General features: G+C 34.8%; 2 protein-coding genes and 1 long non-coding RNA gene across 4 annotated transcripts; 1 reads left to right on the top strand and 2 right to left on the bottom strand.

Annotated features, from left to right (window-relative positions):
- Positions 1-358: 358 nt before the first annotated feature.
- LOC140775358 (uncharacterized) lies at positions 359-5,459 on the bottom strand. Its single transcript, XR_012106741.1, has 3 exons — positions 5,299-5,459; positions 1,000-1,070; positions 359-869 (listed from the first exon to the last, which is right to left on the bottom strand). It is a non-coding gene; the product is annotated as an uncharacterized lncRNA (long non-coding RNA).
- A 214-nt stretch (positions 5,460-5,673) lies between these two features.
- LOC140776825 (psbP domain-containing protein 1, chloroplastic) lies at positions 5,674-8,768 on the top strand. 2 transcript variants are annotated; one of them, XM_073120705.1, is made up of 3 exons: positions 5,674-5,950; positions 7,247-7,665; positions 8,254-8,768. In XM_073120705.1, the coding sequence occupies exons 1-3, from the start codon at positions 5,791-5,793 to the stop codon at positions 8,473-8,475; spliced, it is 801 nt and encodes a 266-aa protein (XP_072976806.1). In that variant the 5' UTR covers positions 5,674-5,790; the 3' UTR covers positions 8,476-8,768. The 2 variants fall into 2 exon arrangements, with proteins under 2 accessions (XP_072976806.1, XP_072976807.1); XM_073120706.1 differs by having other exon boundaries at positions 5,808-6,076; positions 7,254-7,665.
- A 1,163-nt stretch (positions 8,769-9,931) lies between these two features.
- Positions 9,932-19,502, bottom strand: LOC140775918 (T-complex protein 1 subunit beta). Its single transcript, XM_073119412.1, has 12 exons — positions 19,376-19,502; positions 19,240-19,271; positions 19,101-19,157; positions 17,783-17,848; positions 17,588-17,699; positions 17,236-17,364; positions 15,482-15,553; positions 15,071-15,186; positions 13,838-13,914; positions 11,732-12,217; positions 10,547-10,862; positions 9,932-10,468 (listed from the first exon to the last, which is right to left on the bottom strand). Exons 2-12 carry the CDS (start codon positions 19,243-19,245, stop codon positions 10,322-10,324), a joined length of 1,584 nt encoding a protein of 527 aa, XP_072975513.1. The 5' UTR covers positions 19,246-19,271; positions 19,376-19,502; the 3' UTR covers positions 9,932-10,321.
- Between the last annotated feature and the right edge of the window lie 2,043 nt (positions 19,503-21,545).

Here is a 21,545-nt window from a genome sequence, read left to right as displayed (position 1 = left end):
TCAGAGTTAAGGTTTATCGATAATGAAATAGTACTGTTTTTGCTATGAAACCAGGTCATCGTCTTCACGTCCGCACACCCAAAGATTATCTTTTGCTGTAGGAATCTTCCGGACAGCAACAGTAACCAATGAAGAATAGAGATTAATGAAGAAGAGAGATTTAGAAGGAAAGAGAAGAGATCAGAGAAGAAGATTAAGATGGGGTAGGGGGGAGAGAGAGAGAGAGAGAGAGAGAGAGAGAGAGAGAGTAGACCACCATAGAAGAGACAAAGAAGAGATTTCAAATAAAATCTTATTCCACCTTCCCCATGTTTCATCTAATAACCAAAAAATAGGTTTACAACTTGATTCTACATAATGCTAATAGGAATTCAGTTCTTAATAGGACTCTAATTGATTGTCTTACATAAATTAACTAACCCATTTTAGATAATGACTCCATGCGGACATTCCGTGCATATAGGTTTACAATAACTATCAATTGGCTAACCCAATTGATCATTTAAATTAAAATTGACTCAACAAATTAAAAGCCAAAGTAAATTGACTCTAATTAGTTCAATTAGACCAAAATTGAGTTCCAACTTCATTTAGGTCAAATTGAAAGATGATAACCACATCAAAATGTCTAGTGCATTTGTGTTGCATGAATGTGTTTGCATGAGTGTGAATACACTTTAACATACATGTGCATGTGTGGTGGCTGATTGGATGTTTCAATAGATGTGTCCACATAAATGCACATGTACAACAGTCCAAAATTATACATGAGAAATGAGTGTTTTATTTGGTATTCTAGGCCAAATTCGTGTGTGAAGTGTGGCAGCTCCTACATTTGGTTCTAACAAACTTCCAAATAAAATGCCAGCCTGCTAGGAGCAAAGACATTGTGACAAAGGTATTATAAATATAGACAATGCAATGAATATTGACACATGAATCCATAAAGTACAACTTCACTGTAAGAACAAGTACGGAGAGAAGAAAAGGAATTATTACCCAGAAATATTTATACTTTCATATCACATTACCAATCTCAACTTCTCCATATGATTTAAAAGGTGAGAACCCTGAGAAAAAGATGAAATATAAAATTTAAAAGGCGAAAACCTATAAAGAAGAATAAGTAACAAATATAGATCCATAATTATAGGCATGTCAATCGAACTAATGACTTCAACTGAGAATATAAATGAAATATAAAATAAATAAAACTATCAATGACAAAAGATTATGCTTTTCCACCAAAATATTAAGATAAGTTCTCCGAATTGATTTACCAGACATCCAACAAATAAAGAGAAATAAAATAAAATCAAAGACAAAAAACAATAAAAAAGGAAATGCAAACCGTATATCCCAAATTAATAATTGGAGAATCGAACCAACAATTTGATAACTTGTCTGCATGACAAACAGGAAAGGCAAAACAATCAGCAGTAATTTGTAAGGTTTCTCATCACTTTACCACAGTCATACCTCTACATTCTTAGCTTCTGCATATAATTTCTACCCGATAAACTTCTAGCATCATATAGGACATTCAAGAAATACATGGGAATACAACCAAATCAAAGTTCAGAAACCATAAAGTAAAAAGTTTGGGAGGCCCAAGTGAAATTTAAATATAAACAACATTAATAAGCTTCCATTGTGCATGCGCTGCACTAGGCTAAGTTTGTGTGTGCACATGTGATTGCTGCACAATTAGCATCTGAGAATGTGTATCAAAAATAAGCGTACAAAGAAAACAAGGATTATAAGAAAGCTTATAACTCCTCATCACATTAACAAGCCTTACCTTCTTTCATTGCTTCACTACACAATACCTCTAGTCCCCTATCAGACAAATAGAAAAGATCCATGTGTAGCAGAAGAATAAAAGACAGGTACTTATAAACAAAGTTTGAAAATTAGAACGAATCACTATACAGCTTGATTTCCTCAAAGGCTCAAACCATCATGCTCAATAACCAACTAATAAACTTCCAAATAAAAATCATTGGCACATGAATCAATAAAGTCATAACTTCACTGTGAGAAATGGAGAGAAGAAAAGGAGATAACTCCATAAAATATAATAAATATTGGCACATGAATCAAAAAAATCATAACTTCACTGCTAAAAGGGAGAGAAGAAAATGAACTTGCTACAGAAAAATTTATCCCTTCCCATCACATTACCGAACTTCTCCCCATGATTTTTATTCCAATTTTCATCACATAATACCCTATAATCATTCAAGAAATTGAACAGAAAATGAAATACAACATTTACAAGACAAGAAACCATAAGGAAGAAGAAGAATAATAAGTAACCGATATTGTTCTAAGTTAAAATTGGCATGTCAATCAGACCAATGAATTCAACTAAGAATAAAATTGAATGAAAATCTAAAATAAATTATTTGCAACAAAATATTATGTTTTTCCACCAAAATGTTAAGATTACCTTCTCTCAATGGTTTTTAGACATTAAACATGTTGCTGATATTTATGATGCACTAAGACATCTAACAAAGAAATAAAGATATAAAAAGTTCACAGGCAAAAAAGCAACAAAAAGAAAATGAACAAAGAGTATATCCTATATTAGTAATCACCAAACTGAACCAACAATTTGATAACTTGTTGAAATGACCAGGAAAGGCAAAAGCCGCAAAACAGCCAGCAGCGACGAGTAAACTTTACACATACTTACTTTCTGCATGTGATTTTCATCCAATAAACTTCTATGATTCTATCATCATACAGGACATTCAAGAAATATAACAGTGTGCAACCACAATAAAGTTAAGAAATCAAAAAGAACAAACTTTTGGAAGACCTAGAATCGTAGATACCAGAGATAGGAAGCCAAAGTAAACTTAAAATAAAAAGGACACCAATAAGCTTCCATTGTGAATGCCCTGCACTAGGCCTAGTTTGTGTGTGTGTATGACCTTTCTCCAATTAGCATTAGCTAGAGTGTATCAAAAGCAAAAATACAAAGAGAACAAGGAATATAAGAAAGTATACAGCTCCACATCAAATTAACAAGCCTTACCTCCTTGCATTGCTTCACTGGACAACACCTTTATCAGTCAGATAGAAAAGGATCCCTTTTGTAGCAACACAGGAAAAGAGAGGTAATTATAAATGAAGTTTCACAAATTAGAGCAGATCTTATGATCAGCATGATCTCCTCAAAACCGTCATGCTCAATAATCAACTAACAAACTTCCAAATAAAGTGATCTCTAGAATTCAAGACAATGCAAGACAGCTACACATAAACACAATATAATGAATAATTGGCACATGAATAAATAAAGTAATAACTTCACTGTAAGAATAAAATTGGAGAGAAGACAAGGAGGTAGCTCTATAAAATATTATACTCTCTCATCACGTTACATATCTTAACTTCTCCCTATGATTTGTACTCAAACAATCATCACACAGTACACTTTACCATTATTATATAATCATTCCAGAAATTGAACAAAAACAAAATACAACATTTAGAAGGCAAGAAACTTTAATGAAGAAGAATAATAAGTAACTGACATGGATTTAAGTTAATTATCTGCAGCAAAAAATTATGCTTTTCCACAAATATATTAAGATTACCTTATCACAACAGCTTTCACCCATTAATAAATGCCGATGTTTAATGATGCATCAGACATCCAACAAATAATTAAATATCTAAAAATCAAAAGACAGCAGAAGAACATAGAAAAGAAAAATGAACATACAATGTATCCTAAGTTCATAATTGACATCAAACCAACAATTAGATAACTTTGCATGAAAAATAAACAGCAAAGGAAAAACAACCAGCACTAAAGTATACACTCTTACATTCTCTCATCATATTGGATGATCAAGAAATGTATGAGAATAAAGACAAATAAAAGATGAGAAACCATAAAGAAGAAACTTTATAAGACCTGGCATATCAGATACTAAACATAAAAAGCCAAAGTAAACTTAAAATATAAAGGACACTGGTAAACTTCTAGTGGGCTTTATATTAATTAAATATATGACGAAAAGAAGAGGAGGCACAGAGTCAAGAAGTGCTAAGTGATTAGAAGGACCTAGATTGGCCTTCTACCAAACTCAAGAATTTCAAGCTTCCCAAATAAGTAGCAAACACAAAAAATGATGCTTATATTTCAAAGTAACCCCCAGACCTCTCTTACAAGGATTTTTGATGATCAATATGGATGATGTTTAGAAGAATGATATGTATATAAGTGATAGTTTTGGAACTTCCAGATATGTGTGTAACCCACTGAATACTAATGGCTGAAAATGGTTATCTATATTGAGATGCAGGCCATCCAAAGTATGCCTTGCCACCATGTATAAAAGTAGATTCAAGTATTACTGAAATGTCTATTAATGTATGGTGGCCATTTTGCCACAACATAGTTGCAATTACCATGAGATTCATACTGGTCCATCTACCAAACTAGATAGTTACTATGCTCCCTAAACTAAAACAAGATTGCAAAGACAGATTTCAAAACACAATGCCCGCAAATGGCTGCAAATGGTTGCCTGCTTTAAAGCAGGCCATCCAATTTGCCTCGCCACATATTAGCAGCAAGTCAAAAGTCTGTTCTGCCATATCAGGAGAACAATCTCTATAACTCCAGTAGTAAAAATAAATAAATGTGATATAAGGGAAAACCAGTTTTAGCAAAAGAAACAAGAAATGGAAATCTTGATTCCTAGAACGAAAACCAAGGATCAACCACAGTTAAAAATCCTTTAGGTAGGCAGGTAAAGCCAGTCTCGTCAGGGTCACGAATCATGGGCATCTAGATGAAGTAACAAACCAATATATTGCATCTAGAAACAACCCAAACCTTATGAATCAGAAACGGTGTTACATACGTCACCTAAGGTACAAGGGGTAGAAAAAACCTCCCAGTATAAATAGCAGCAGCAGCAAATGAGAAGGAGGATAAGAAGAAGAAAAAATAGCAAGAACGAAGTTTAAGTATCCATAGATAGCAGATCCATATGGTCTTGAATTGAGACGTGGTTCTACAATCCATACTGCTCAAATCCGAAGACAACTCCGAATAGAAAATTTCGACATAGCATGAAAAATACAATACAAAGAATATGGATCAAACTGAGAACGTATAAGCAATGCCTGAAACATTAGTGATACCTTAACGGGACGGCATAGGAGAAATAATACAGACAAATAGAATAACAAGCATCTCGATTTGACTCGAGAAGGAGGAGAGGGAGTTTCTAGATTGGGAAAAGGAAAGCTGAGACAGTAACAATCTACCTCGATCCATCCATTTCTCAACCAAATCACAACCACTCTAACTGCGTCCCCATCTTCTTCGATCGCCATCCAAGAAGGAAGAGGTTTTCCGAGGAAATGTTTCCAAAAATTTGGAAAAGAAGGAAACATTTCCGAGGAAAATCTCTCTCTCTCTCTCTCTCTCTCTCCTAATTTGTGAATTTGAACGTTGTCAAGTAGATCCGTCATATAAAGGAGAGAGGAAACGGGTCGGATTCGGTTGAATGCACCCCGAACCGATAACAAGATGACCGTTGAATCGGCTGACAAGTGAGCCCTCCCCCCTTTGGGCTTTGGCTTTTGTGAACGGATGAGATTGGGTTTGGGTGCCCCTTCGGATCCGCTCTTCTCCTTTCTCTCTCCACTTGCTTTCTCTTCTATATCGACTTCCTCCTTAAAGCCTATCCTTTTGCACTCTCTCTCTCGCTCTCTCGCTCTCTCCGGTGAAGTCCTGTCGCACTAAGATTGCCTTCCATGGCCTCCTCCTTCGCCGCCGCCGCCGTCCTCCTCCCGTGCCTTCCTTCTACGCGTTCGAGGCGGACCACTGCCATCTCGGCATCGGCGAGCGCAAAGAACGAGACGAGGACGCTTTCTTCTCTCAATTCCCCACACCCCATCCCCTCTTGTTTCCTCGGTCCTCTCTCTCTCTCTCTCTCTCTCTCTCTCTTGAATATGATTTTATCTCTAGTACCCTTTGTCTTTCCTATCCAGAAGTAACTGATCGTTAGGATAAGTAGCTGCTTCGATTCCTGGTAATAATGTAAGTGAGTTTTTCTTCAAGCACAGAAATTTACCAGTTCTGACTTGTTTCTTGGTGTGATTGGGAGTTGGGTTTTCAATAAGTTATAGAGCACAATTGCATTTATGTTATTGCTGGAGACACTTTGGATGAGGACAGAGAATTTGCAATGACTTACCTGCTTGTGGAATTAGGCAGAGGTGCAAGGAGGGACAAATGCGGGTTTATAACTGAGAAAATTTTGCACAGAAGATGGGAAAAGATGAGCAAGTATCGGTAATGTGAGAGAGATGTGATAATGAGGATAATTGCGTTAGAAAGAAGAGAAAAATAAGAAATGTAGATTATCTAGTCTCTTCATGATATGATTTGGTTTTCATTTAGAAGGATGCTGTTGAAAACTGAGGTTGCAACTGTTAGAGTACAATATGGGTGTGGCTTACTGTACTCTGAGTATGGTGGAAAATTAGCAGGGTAATGATAGCTTGAGTTCATTTATATATATATTGGTTGAAGTAGGAGCAAGAAATGGTAGAGGAAAGGTATAGCGTGAGCTCAAGGAGGGGCAATAGGAAAGCTTTGTGTATTTCATGCAATATTCTATTATTCTTTTAATTTTTGTACTTCTTTATAGCCACGTTTTATTTTTAGAAACCCTCATATGAGGTTCTACATGTGTATCTACTCTGTAAAATTTGCCACTCAATCTCATTTTTATTGTTGGTTCTTCTGCTTCAATAGTTCTGTTACAGGTAATTGCTTTGTGCAAAACATTTGATGCCAATGTGTATGCTATATTGAACCTTGCTCCATATTTGGGTGGACTTTTTATCACCTTTTGATTTTTGAAGAGATGGTTCTGCTATTCCTGAAAGCTTCCGACTGTTATTTTTTGTCATAATTCTGGTTTAGGAGCGAAAAGATCATTCCCAGTGGTATCGGGATATTATTTGGAACTGCATTTTCTTTCAAGTAACATTAATTATGAAATATAAGCTGAAAATATGATCCTTTCCTTTTCATTGAATATGAGCAAAATATTATTTCATATTTTGGGTGAAAATATGTTTGATATTATTTCAAAGTAAACTATTTTTAGCCAGTATTATGCAGATTAACTTGAAGATCTAATTAGTTAACTTTTTTGTAACTAAGTCATTTTGTATTATATATAGACTAAAGTTTCTGCAGTTCCCAGGAGGAATGTAATAGCTACCGTGCTCTCAAGTTTCATCTTGTCACCCCAGTGGTACCATGAAGTTGCCTTTGCTCAGCCATCTACCTTGTTCAGGGAGCACATAGACACATTTGATGGCTATACATTTTTGTACCCAAAAAGCTGGATCCAAGTCCGTGGTGCTGGAGCTGATGTATTTTTCAGAGATCCTTTTGTTCTTGATGAAAACATTTCGGTAGAAATATCTTCTCCTTCATCCTCCAAATATAAAAGCGTTGAAGATTTAGGGCCTCCAGAAGTAGCTGCACAGAAAGTACTTAAGCAGTATTTGACTGAATTCATGTCTACTAGATTAGGTGTTCGGCGTGAGTCAAACATTTTAACAACATCATCCAGGGTTGCCGATGATGGGAGAGTCTACTATCAAGTTGAGGTAAGAGAGTACTAACTAGTTATTGCATGTAAGCTTTAACTTCAGTGGTCATGTTCAATTAGAAAAGGGTTTAAAAGCTTTAATGACAAGAAAATTGCTAAAGTTGTCTTAGATTACCTCAAATAAAATTCCAGGATAAGAGAGTACTAACAAATTATTGCATGTAAGCTTTAACTTCAGTGGTCATGCTCAATTAGAAAAGGATTTAAAAGCTTTAACGACAATAAAATTACTAAAGTTGTCTTAGATTACTTTAAAGAATTATTGTTTTCAACTTTGAGATTCTTTATGAACCAACTTCCCCTGGAATTTCATTGGAAACATTCGAATCTCCAGAACCAACAGTATTAGAATATCACTGTTCTTGTAAACTTTTGCTCAGTTTCTTTCTTGAAGGTTTTGTGCTCTCTTATGTGACTGTCTGAACATTTATGCTTGCATTCACTGTGATGAATTGTACTGCTTAATATATGCAAAAGGAAAAAAAAACAAATGGTTACAAGGATTACTGCCATTTATCAATACATTTTCATAATTTTACTTGCTTCTTATCATGGCAGAAATATTTATCATAGTTTGTCTTTACAGGTAAACATAAAATCTTACGCAAGCAACAATGAGTTGGCTGTTATGCCACAAGATAGGATACCCCGGCTTGAATGGAACAGGCGATATCTATCTGTTCTTGGTGTGGAAAATAAGAGGTTGTATGAGCTACGGTTGCAATCACCAGAAAATGTATTCCTAGAGGAAGAAAAGGACTTGCGAGATGTTATGGAATCCTTTAGGGTGCTCAAGACAGTAGATTGAACAGCATGGTTATGATTTACAACAGCAGAGGATAGGAAATTGAGGCCTTAATCTTTTACTCTGTGAATAACTTGCTTTTGCAATCGCAGCACAGAGTTGATATATGATATATCATTCCGGTCTGCATTGTAGTGAGTTTGATCTTACTATGCATTGCATAATATTGTATGAACATACAGTTTGATCTTCTCCTCCTTTTTTTTGTTCAAGTTGTTCTGTCAATAGCTAATTCATATTGACCGAGGATCTGCCAAAGTTGTTTCATGAAATGGAAATTTGAGATACCTTTTATTTGTTCAAATTGTTTTGCTACAGGTAAATAACATTGGCTATCATCAAAGACTATTCAGGTCCTGTTCCTGGAGGTTCTTTCCCTTTGCATAAGCTTAAACTATAACCAAGAAGGTTGGCACCCTTCCTAATCTACAACCAAGAAGATACATTTAGCCTGTCTATCTAGGTTTTACAGCATATCACAATTGCCTAGTTTTGCTCGTTTGCCGGGAACATGCCACCGCACTAGCAAATAATCAAATGGTATTCTTGAATTGGGAGATAAACAATTCAAGCATACTTTCTACTGTCACTCTATGTATAACTATTTTTATTAAAATCATATGAAGAGAGTTAATAATATAAACTATATAAGAGTATTGAAAAATAATAAAATTGTGTTGAGAATTGGTAACGTATTAAACCCAATGACAAAAATACATTTGAGTATACGTTAAAGTAGCACTAATAAATAGTATTTTTTTTTAAATAATAATAATTTTTTATTAAAACTGCAAACTTAAAATACTTTATATATCTGCACTATGAAACTAATACAAAGTTATAATCCCGCACTTCAGGAAAATAACTTCACACTTTTTATATAAATAACCATACACTATAATATAAAGAAATACTACATAATAATACAAGATTATACACTCGCACTCTATATAAAATAATTATACACCGAAGGATGTAAATAGACACTATAGAGTTATAAGCCCACACTCTATGTAAAATAATTATACATTAAAAGATATAAATAGACATTACAAAATAATGCAAGGTTTATAAGCCGCCATCTGTGTGTAAATATCGACACACTAGAGCATATAAAAAGACATTGCAAAGTTATAAATCTAGACTCTATATAAAATAATCGTATACTATAAAATAAAGAGACACTGCAAAATAATGCAAAATTTTAAGTTCGCACTCTATATAAAATAATTGTACATTAAAATAAAAAAAGCACTGTGAAGTAATAAGAAGTTATAAGCTGCAACTATGAAAAAAATAGTGTACAGGCTTAATTTTTTATTTTTACAAAATCTATTGGTCCAAAAAATGAGAAAGAATGGTAAATTACTAAAGATCCGAATGGGAGCCTGCTCAAATTGTTAACCTTTCCAAGGGTTGATACTCCTACCACAAGATGTAAGTTAGTCGATCAAGAAAATGATAGCACAAAAAACTTTTTTAAATCATTTGATAGATCAAGCAAATGATAGCACAAAACAGAAAATAAAGCATAAAGCGAACAGTAACTTGAGAGAGTACCACAATGACAAAGGGACAGGTTGTGGAACAATTTCAGTTCAGTTTAGCCACTAGCAGCTCAATCAAGAAATAATGGTAATTCACTCAGGCACCATCTCAAGTACAAGCTATTGAGACTGATAATAAATAGTGATCTTCGAACGACTATAGTCAAGAGGCGGGCAAGCATACGGCCAAAAACTTCAATGTGGATAAGTTTGTGAATACGTTTAAAATGTTTATATTGAAAACACATCTCCTAGCAAGAAGCGTCATTCCATGGTTAACTTGCAGAGATATATGAACAGGGTCACATTCTGTCCTCTCTCCTTCGGGGAGCACAAGTTATAATCTCATCGACCCGCAATATCATCTCAGCTGCCTCAGTTGCAGATAAGAGTACAGCTTGCTTAACTTTGAAGGACTCTGATATTCCAAGCTTTTCCATATCGCCAACCTGCACAATAGCAAGGTAAGAATAATTACCCAAGCTAACAGAGCTCTAACTTAGACATATGGTCTTTCTTTCACTTACTCCACCAGATATGACATCAATTCCAGCATTGCTTTTCTCCTTGTGATGCTCTGCACGTAGCTGAGAGATCAGCTCAGCACTATCCAGACCAGCATTGTCAGCTATAATGGTCGGAATTGCCTGGAGTGCACGGGAGAAGGCTTCGATGGCATGAGATTTCTTCCCTGGGGTCTTGCGTGCAAGATCGTCTACTTCTTTTGCCATTATCATTTCTGGCCATCCACCACCAAGTAACACCCTGCTGTCATTAACAGTCTGAGATAGCACACATAAGGCATCATGCAGGGACCTTTCTGCTTCATCTAGCACATGTGCACTGCGAGTAACCAGAAAAGGTAATGAGAAAATGATAACAGTGTCAGCTTACTAGAATGAGAAAGTATTTCCCAAAAGGTTGTGGTTACGACTTGAGAGATGCAGATTGTTATCTAAGTTTTTTCATATCCCAAATTTGGATCTGGGTTTAATGGATTGGAGTATAAGTTCCAAGTGATTATACATAATTAACACAATTTAAGAGATGTCCAAACCCAATGCATTATAAAGGAACATGAACATGCAGCTGTCTATGAGAGATCTTTTGTCATTTATATGAGATGAAGAACACAATTTTGATCTACAATAAGTAATCAGTTGCTTCCAGAGAAATATCGAGTAAACGATTCCAATTGTAAAAGTAATAACACTGCAGACTACATACTAATCAACTGGAGATAGTAACACAGTTTCCGCAACTCGATAACTACCCCCTCCCCACCACGAAAAGAAAAAAAAAAGAAACATACACACCAACGCACGTAAATGCAGAAAGGATACTGAACAAAAGAAAAGAAAAGGAAGAAACAGAAAAGGAAAGGGAAGGCTGAATGTAGGTATGTTAGGTACTTGGATATGTTATGTGTGTGGCCTTAAGAATGACAAGCCACTTCTATTAAACAGTGAAAATCATCATAATCTACATAAGAGGCCCTGTTCAGCAAACTTTATATGACTGCAATAGTTAGATGCCCTTAGCAGAATCACAAAATTATCATGTGAGAGCGCAACAAGAGTAAAGGTTTGATAACCTACTCATTTGAAAGTAGAAGTATTGGATATTAAAGATGACTTAGAACAAGGCTACGATAAAAACATTATTTTGTTAATATTATCAAACTTTGCATTAGCTGCCGGAATCAGACATACCTTGCACCTCTGAGGACAATAGTACAAGCCTGGCCCATTTCAACCCCAGAGAAATGAATTAGCCTGTCCTCCCCAATCATTATCTCTTCAATGAGCTTGCAATGCCCAAGCTTAACAGATTCTGGATTATCAAATGTGGAAGCAATCTCACCACCAGTAACCAAACCTAGCCGCTCAATCCCATCAAAATCAGCATGCTCAATAGCAAGAATGCCAGCATCAGCAAACAGTTCCTCTGGGAAGTTATATATCAATTGTCGATTGACAAAACAGTTAATTCCATGAGCTATGATCTTTTGCACTTTCTCCCTCATTTTCTGTTTTTCAGCTGCTTCAATTTCTGCAACTTTGGACATTGAATCCACACGAACACGAGCTCCAAAAATCTTAACTTTGTCAGTGTCCATAGCAGTATTTGCAACCAAAATCTTGGCATTCTCAATGCGTTTTGGTTGCCCGATGCCTATTTTCTTGTCAAGAATAAACCTTCACAAAAAGGACAATGGATTGGTCATCCTCGGGCAAGATTACCTTCAATCCATTTTAACATATTTGGCAAGCAAAACTTCAAGAAAATGCAAAACTTATGAATTCAAGGTGTTATAATAGACAAAAGAAGTATAATTATAGATGACTTTCCTTCTTTTGTTTGTAACTTACATGGACTGATTATCTTCTCTATGATTTCATATGCTTACTAGCAGAAAATAACACAATAAATGAAAATTGGAAGCCTGATTGCATACAAGAACCAAAGGGAAAGCTTTGCATCTTGGTGCAGAAGAAAATAAATTGGGGGCTGAAATAGGTCAGATATCCATTTGAACCAGCTTCAATTTCTGAATTTAGTCAAATATGCATATAAAATGGTGAAACCAGCTCGAATATAGATCTGCATCAGGCTCTGAAGAGCACACCATCAGGATATGAATATGGTTGAATATTTTATCAGAATAAGGATTGCATAGCTGCATTTTTTAAGGTTGTCGGTAAAAATAATAACTCAATGATACTTATCTCCCTTGTTATATTTCAAACTTAATTTAATTTAACACCAATTTAATTCAACACAAACCACTTGTGACAGTAGGCTTCTCATGATAGTCAACGTGATAAGGAACCTCCTTATAAATGCTGGATTGGCACTGTTAGAATCATTTTGTGGTTAGGCCAGTCCATGTTATCATTTATTTGCATTTGTATAAAGCAAATATGATTATAACTTACATCCAATTCCTACCATTTTTCCATTGTGTAAACATAAATATAGACCCAAATTTTATATGTATTTTATAGTAGCTTATGCATCGTATTTTGAAAAGGAAAATGAAATGGGGTATGTATATAGTTGATAAACAAGATTGCTTTAATCTTTGGCCCTTGTTTGTTTTAAGGCTAAGCTCTGAACTAGATTAACTGACCACATTTCTTAGTCCTGATTTAAGTACCTTGAACTAGGCTAAAATAATTTAGTCCCTGTTTGCTTTGAGTTCAAGTAGGATCCCTAAACTAGTTCAAGGACCCCTAATCTGGTCCAATAACTAAACAATAAATTTTTTTTTCTTAATTTAGTTCAATACCCACTTTCTAAATAAATACTAGTATATAAATTTTAATATCATTTCAAATGGATTCCAATTTTACCCTTGACATGACTTGAATCAAAAGTGCATATTTGTTGGCTTATATGATGCAGAGGGAAAAGAGACTCAATTGGACATGATTTGATAAATTTTATAATATAAAATATGAATATTTTAAAAGAGAGGAGAAATTAAGATATAAATTAATAAATTTAAGTCATGTTAAAATCAATTTGAAATGATACTAGAATTTATATATTAGTGTTTATTCAAGGAGTGGGTATTGAACTAGATTAAGAAAAAAAATAAGATAATTTGTTGTTTAGTTACTGAATCAACTTAGGGGTCCCTGAACTAGCCACCCTAAACTCAAAGCAAATAAGGGCTAACTTATGAAGTGCACCATCTTAGAAATGCTGGTTAAGGCTAAAAGGCAACATAATTTACTAGTATCTATTAGAAAATAGAAAAGCAACCATTTACTGTGTAAACCGACTCTACTTTAAAATTGTAAAAGACATACCCTTCATCCAAAAATGAATCCTTGAGAGATCCTCCAGCTTTCTTGAGAATTTGGATAGACTCCAAATTTGTGCTGCCCTGCCACCAGCAGGTAAGTACTTAATGCCCAAGAGCTCACATAACAAAAGAAAAAGTGAAACTTACCAACCAAGCTTCACAGAAAAAACCAACAAATAGCAGTACAAAAGGAGGGTAGAAAAGGCAGAGCTTACTACATCTAGATACACTCAAAAGGTTATTAAAAAATCTGCGAAATACCTGATATCAGAATACAAAAGGAAACAGATTTTGCACCATGCAAATTTCAAATAAAAACAGCGACTGGAGTTTCTATTTATCTCATCAAAAGTTGAGGCCATGATAGGTACTACAAGGAGCAGTAACATCAAAACTTAAAGTAAACTTTCTGCCGTTGATAAGTCAACACTTATTTCATGCATCTTATGTGCATTACCTTTCCTTGTCTCTTAGTGTTTTAGAAGCTAGGACTACCAATCAACAGAAAGAGGCTATAACAATATTCAGGAATTGAATGTCTAGCTATAATTGTTCTCTTAACAGTTGAGCATAATACTGTGATTAGACATATTGAACATGAAGAGAATCATAGGATGTGCAAGGTGTAAAACACAGAATCATAGGAGGTGCAAGGTGTAAAACATACAATAGCAATAAAAGACTCCACAGCTTAAATATGTTGCCACTGCAACATGCAAGCATGCAAACGAGTTTTATTCAAGCATTGTTCTTTCAGATCTTTCTCCAAGACCCCTGAGAACAAATTTAATATACCAAACAGAAGGGACTTTCTGGTTATCTATACTTTGAACCAACATAATAGGTTCATTAACATAAGAAACACCACTAAATACACCAGGTCTTTCTGTTTTCAATTTAATCAGGATATTAAAATCCAGTATAAGGACACCATCAATGCTGCAAAACACCTTATGTGATGCAAACCCATTACCATAACCCTCCAAAGTATATAAGAAGAAAGGTGTTAGCAAGCGAAACAGGAAGTGGTAATACCACTCAAGGTACATGAATGTAAGATGCAGAAGATAAGACGAAATGGTGAATTTGTTTTGCACTTGGCAACTTGAATGAACAGTGAATTTTTCAGTTCCCTAACACATCAAGTGCTACAAACATCACCTGACTTTTGAGATACCGAGAAATCATATTTGATAACAAGTGTCGTACAAAGAAAACCACTTTCATCTTTCAGTACCTTAAGCCTCAAAACAGCATCCACTGCAAGCTTAGCAAAGTACTCCTTGTCTTGGGAAAGTATCTTTGAACTCAAAGTTGTCATGGCAATTTTCATGAGATCAGATCGAAATTTCTCTGTGGCACCAACCAAAGATAGTGTCAAAAGAATGTATGAACTTGTAGTGCAAATAAAACATTGAAACAAAGACACAGATTCAAAAGAATGCAGATAAAAATCAGATGACAGGACTAAAAATGTTTATAAACAATTAGGCTGGAGTTAGTCCTGCAAGTTACTAGAAAGTTAAAAATCCTGTGATCTAAGCTTAATGCTAGCCTACATATGAAACCATGACGAACTCATTATCGGAGACATGGGAAATCCAAAACTAGTTGTCTCATCATTTTTGCATTATAAAATTATTAGTACCTGAATCTTGCTTGTTGTCCATGGCATTCTCCAATAAAGCATTGCGGGCACACTCAACAGCCATTCTGTACCCTATTATATTGCAAAGGAAAACATACCAAGATCAGAACAATATGGAACACCCACCAGTAATCCAGCAGCACTACATGGACTATCTTTCTTCAGAACTCAGAAGTCAATAATAGATAACAGACAGAAAATAGCTAAATGATGGTATGCGATATTGCTCAACCATAGACCTCTTATTGGATCTAATCCACCATGAAATGTCAGGAGTCTATTTTGACCACTTCAAGGTGCAAAATAGGTTTGCTCCATCAGGCTATACTAAGGAACCTTTTATTGAATGAGTCAAATCATAAATATTTCTCAATGATTACCCTCATACTAAGAATAAACATTATCATTTATGTTTGTTCCAGCAGTAGAAACAATTTGAGCTGTTCCTGCATAAGCTTCATTCAAAATGGCTTCGGCTTGTTTGTTTAGGCCTGAGTTGCATAATAAAAACATGTTCCACCAATATAACCATCTCCAACTTGGGCTGCAGCAAATGGGAAAACAGGACAAAGAAGAGTAATTGGATATTGCAGTAGACAGATTGGACATCATAGGAAGTAGGGAAGCCCTCCTCCCTATGGTCTCTTTGGCAAAGGCCTTCTCCGTGAACATAAATTACAGTTTGGCTAACCGACACAAATTGTACCAGAAGGCTGTGACATGGCCAAGCTAAGTTGGAAAAGAATGAAAAGGAAAAAATCAGAAATGGCAATGACTAAATGGTGATTCAGCCTCTAAAATTACACAAAACCACTTTCAAAGTGAATGAAATCATCCCAACTGACCGAAATCCCAATCATAGCAAATTAGCACACACTAGACATTGTTACACAGAGAAGTGAGAGAAACCAAATCGCATTTCAATTAGATATGTAAGCTACTGGCATTCGCTATACTAGTGATAATTATCTTGCTCCTGATACTTTGCAATCTCACCTAACAATAGAGGTGTCAGTACCAAAGTAGAAGATTAACATGAAGCAAAACAAAATGAAACTTTCCTGTTTATGAGTATATCTCAAACATTAAAATGAACAAACTCTTCTAAAATTTATTTGTTTTATTTAGAAATAATCAACAGATAATAACAGAAAATAGTAACACTAGATCATGCTCCCAAATTACCTTTCTAATGCCTATTGAATATATAAATTAAGAGCAGCTTGCAACTTTTTAGGGGCCTCAAGCATGAATGCAAGGAATATAAGCCATCAGAAGTAATTATAGTTTGAAAACATAAGCAAAAGGAAGAATCTAATAAAATGTTGAGGCAGGAGCGGAGCACTAGAAGATGATTACATGTCAAAATCTACCTGCCCCTGGCTTCTCTTTCCTATTCTGACATACCTGAATCGAGGAACCTTTACATTTTTGCAAGCCCCACAGTCATCCTACCTTATTAGATTTCCCTGCTTTTTCTCTGACCACATATCTACTATCTAAGTGTTTGCATGCCTTCTAACGTTCTTTCAATATACTAACAGACCAGATCCACCATTTACATAAACGAAAAAAGTGAAAAGACAACTAATGTAGATAACCAATACAGACCCAGGAAGACAACAGCATGATATTACACGAAACTATGGGATCCCTAACCGGCACATTTTATATTACATTATATATGCTACAAATTTAGAACAGTGAAAAGAACATGACAGGCCTTAAAAATACTTTGGGATCTTGAAACAAACCTGCAATTATGGTCATTGGATGGATCTTTGTATTAACCAATTTTTCAGCTTCCCTCAGAAGTTCTCCAGCCAAAACAACAACAGAAGTTGTTCCATCACCAACTTCATCATCTTGAACTTTAGAGATATCTGAAACTTAAATCAAGGATTGACCTTTCTCTTTGTGGCTAACAATCCTCTGAGGTCAAAGAAGAATAAAAATAGCTCTTCTACCAGAGAATGAAAGATAAAAACATTGCATTCTGTTGTTTACATTAATTTGCACAAATCTGAGTTGAGAAAAAAAGAGATTTAACTAAAGAACAACTACACGTGCAGAAGGCCAAATAGTGGAAGACAAATCAAAGGATACCAACAAGGACCTTGGCAGCCGGGTTGTCAATGTGGAGAGATTTCAAGATAGTCGCACCATCATTAGTAACAGTAATATTCCGTCCTCTGCCAGTTGACTGAAGGATCTTGTCCTGCAAACCAAAAATATTCATACATGTCACATTGATTAAAAATAATAAAGCTCAAATGCCTAACATATAAGTAAACCATATACCATTCCTTTTGGTCCTAAAGTGGTCTTGACTAAATCAGCGATTGCCATTGCACCAATAAAAGAAGCCTGCACAAAATAAGTTAGGAAGGGTAGTTATAAATAAATAACTTTGTCCTAAGAATGATATTGCTTGTCAAGAAGCCTGACATGGCATTATGACTTGTTTCGGGGAGAAAATATACGATAATCTCTTCGTGGCAATCCATTACTGACTTCAAAACAGCATCATGCCACTGCAGCTTTTCATGCTCTTTGAACATTTTGGGGATTTTAAGAAATACAGATTTCTAAATCTACTGCCAGAGTGTGAAAAGTTACAGGATAAAACTCTTCCCAAGAGCTCTGATGACAAGAGCTGAGTTTGCATGTATATAATAAATCACATTTAAGTGACTTTTAGATTTTTGTACCTAAGACTTCAATGTCTTTAACTGGTGTCATACAATAGAAGAAGACAAGTAAATATTGTGCAATTTATTGCTTCCCTTGTATAACAGAAGAATGAGTCCAAGTGTCCAATGTGTGAAGACAGTAAAAGTATCTTTCCCATTTCAAAGTTCATAAAGATTAAAACCATACTAAAATACTTGAGATCACTCCTGCTCAATATCTGTTTTCATTGACTCTACCGGAAGAAGAGACTACAATGTGTGATGGTATTACTCATTAGAACTTGGATTAGGTTATGGTACTTAATTACTTACTGAATTTCCAGAGCGACTCAAATACAGAAAAAAAATACATTGAATTGCATATAACTTGCCTTAGTACATTACTAGCTAGTAGCTACATGATTTGGCAGGTGAAATTAACAGATAAACAAGATTGAATGGTTAAACTTTAAAATGATGGCCAAGAATTAAATACTTACACTAGATAACCAAATCCTTACAGCTAATGGACCTTTGTTTGAGAGACATACTTATAAAAATTAACTGCTTCGTTCTATGTCCTTGTCCTTAGACTTTCATCATAAACTTGAAGAGAGAGAGAAAAAAAAACCTCTTCTGTTTTCCTTTAGCACCTTAGAGATGAATGCTGGAGTGTAATGCTCATGGCTCATACTTTATTCTTCTACCTAATATAGCACGATACTTGCAAAACATAGTTCTAAAACTAGGCTAATCGTGGAAACAACAACGAAAGGAACATATATTAAACAGTAAATGAATGAACTTTTTTGGTCGTCTTTGCAGCCTGAGCTCATCAAGACCACTAAAAAGATTCAAGCTAATACCAAGACATCGCTCCAATGTTTCTACTGTTCTCATAAAGATACTAATCAAAATTAACACTGGAAATACTATCAAATGCGCACCATCCTCGCTCGATCTCCCTTCTCTTCCGTGGCTTCATCTTTGAACAATCGTTCCACCTAAACACCAAAACCCATCACATATTAACCAAACCGTAGCGATAAAACTATATAAATAGAGCATATATGAGATGAAACATACCGCCATTGTAATGATCCGAAGAGCTCACAGATCTAGTAAGAAAAAAATAGGAAAAAGAAAAAAAAAATGGGGATCAACGAGCCGAGGCAGAGGAATTAGAGAGAACTTAGACTGAAATGGGAAAGGGATCAAATGCCTTTATCGAGCGCTTCGATTGTTTCGGGGGATCTAAAACCCTAGAGTTTCCGAAGGGGTTCTTTCGCTGGCGGCGGACTCAAAAAAGGGCTCGACCGCTACGCCTTTTCCTCAAAAATGGCTCGAACGGACGGTTCGTGATTGTGCTTATGGTGCGTGTCTCAATTTTGGCGTAGTAAACGAGTTTTTGACCAAAATAGGCTTCGTTGCAAACTAATTTACCTAAATAGTCACCTTATTTGTAGAGAAGGGGGGGGGGGGGGGGGGGGTGTTGAATTTTTTTTTATTTGGAATATAAATTTAAATTAAGATTTGGATATTAAACCGGTTGTAAAATTTTAAATTGCATCTTAATTAAATGAATATAAACAGTTTTTGAATCTTAAACGGATATAAATATGAATCAGATCTTAATTGGATATATATCGGATTTTAATATGATATGAATGCGAAATAAATTTTTCGACGGCATATATATTATAAAAAATAAAACTTCATAAAATCAACTACTAATTCACTACAGGACCAACACAATAATATTTACCAAAATGAGTAAATGATAAATAGAATAAAAAAAAAGTAGAACAATAATATTTACCAAAATGAGTAAATGATAAATAAAATTTAAAAAAAACTACTATTAAATATTGAACAAGAACAATTGTAGTAGACTAACACCTTTATAAGAGATGTATACATATAGATAGAGGTGGTAACTAACATGTAAAAAGAAAGGGTTAGAGGTGACCTCCAATGGGTGAAAAGAAAGGGTTAGAGGTGACCTCCAATGGGTGGCAACAACCAACATCTGAAGAGGGTAATGGATTTTGTTTTATGGTGACTCGAGATGAAGGAAAGTGATCGAGTAAGATAAGAGTGTAGACGAACCAAGCTTGCGCGAGCTGAACTTAGCTCGATTCAACACGAAATTGATTAACTTAGCTCAACTAGGCTTAATAAGATTATCGAGCTACATCGATTTTACCAAAAAAAATTGCATATTTACTTTACTGCTACAATAATACAACCTTTATAAAGTTAGGCACTTAGTACATATAATAATATTCATAATTCTTCATTTCTCAATGTTCGACTAAATGTCATTCGACCAATATAAAAAATTAATCTTTTTACGTGTAAAATCTAGGATTCAAATCCACATCAGCTTATTTGAGATTGAAGTGAATTATCAAATGTGTTGCAATACATTACTATAAATTTCGAAATAGACAATATGTATCTAGCGTTATATTAAAAAAATTACTGTGCTAATTCGAGTTGAGCTCGAACAAACAAAGTTTAGCTCGGCTCAGCTTATTTAGAATTCAAGCAAAGCCCACTAGCTTCACGAGCTATCGAGTTTTTTGGACAACCCTAGGAAGTAAGGAGTTGAGGGCGACTAGAAATATGTAAAGTGCTGGATGTTCAACGAGTGACAGTTAAAAGAGGTTCAACTACCAAAGAAAATGAGGGAGAGAGAGTAGTGAGGTTGGTGAGAAGTCGGGGCTTATTCGTGACAGCTCAAGATAAAAGGGGAGATTAGGAAGTGATTAGTTACTAAGTTACTTCTATACACAAGTTTATGTTGAGTGCGTCGTGTTGATACTCAGCATGCTATTCATTTATAAAATTATGAGTAATCAGATATTTGATATCCGAAGAAATTTATCCAATTAATATTACTGTAATAGTATGTTACTTACATAGTAAATAAGAATCTAATCATTTGATCTTAATTCAAACTTGCTCCAAACATCTTAGTTAGAATTACTTTTAAATAGTATTAAATATGCTTATCATGCGTCTTAGTTAAGATTGAGCTTAAAATAGAGTTAAATTGAATTTAAGCTCAATCAAGAAGAGAAGCATATCATCATAGTTGTATATGTACTAAGTATCGTTCTCATAATTAAGTGTAATATTTTTTCGCTAATGGGATATTACTCAATTAGTACAAGTATTTCCAAAATTTAATTCAAACTACATTAGTATTCAGTGAGATATTATTAAATTTTTATTTCTCCATCGAGAAAGTTATATAATTTTAAATTTATAAATTTATACGGGAAGAAGTATTATAAATTTATAAAGCTCGGATGGACAGATTCCTAATCAAAATTAGCTCGGTTTGAGTTTGATTTAAGCTTTACTAAAATCAAGATCGAATTATA

Source organism: Typha angustifolia, chromosome 14 (genome assembly GCF_048772165.1).
Source record: "Typha angustifolia cultivar Huaian chromosome 14, ASM4877216v1, whole genome shotgun sequence".
Lineage (NCBI taxonomy): Eukaryota > Viridiplantae > Streptophyta > Magnoliopsida > Poales > Typhaceae > Typha > Typha angustifolia.
Note: the sequence above shows the minus strand (reverse complement) of the source record. Positions and strands in the feature narration are given on the sequence as shown.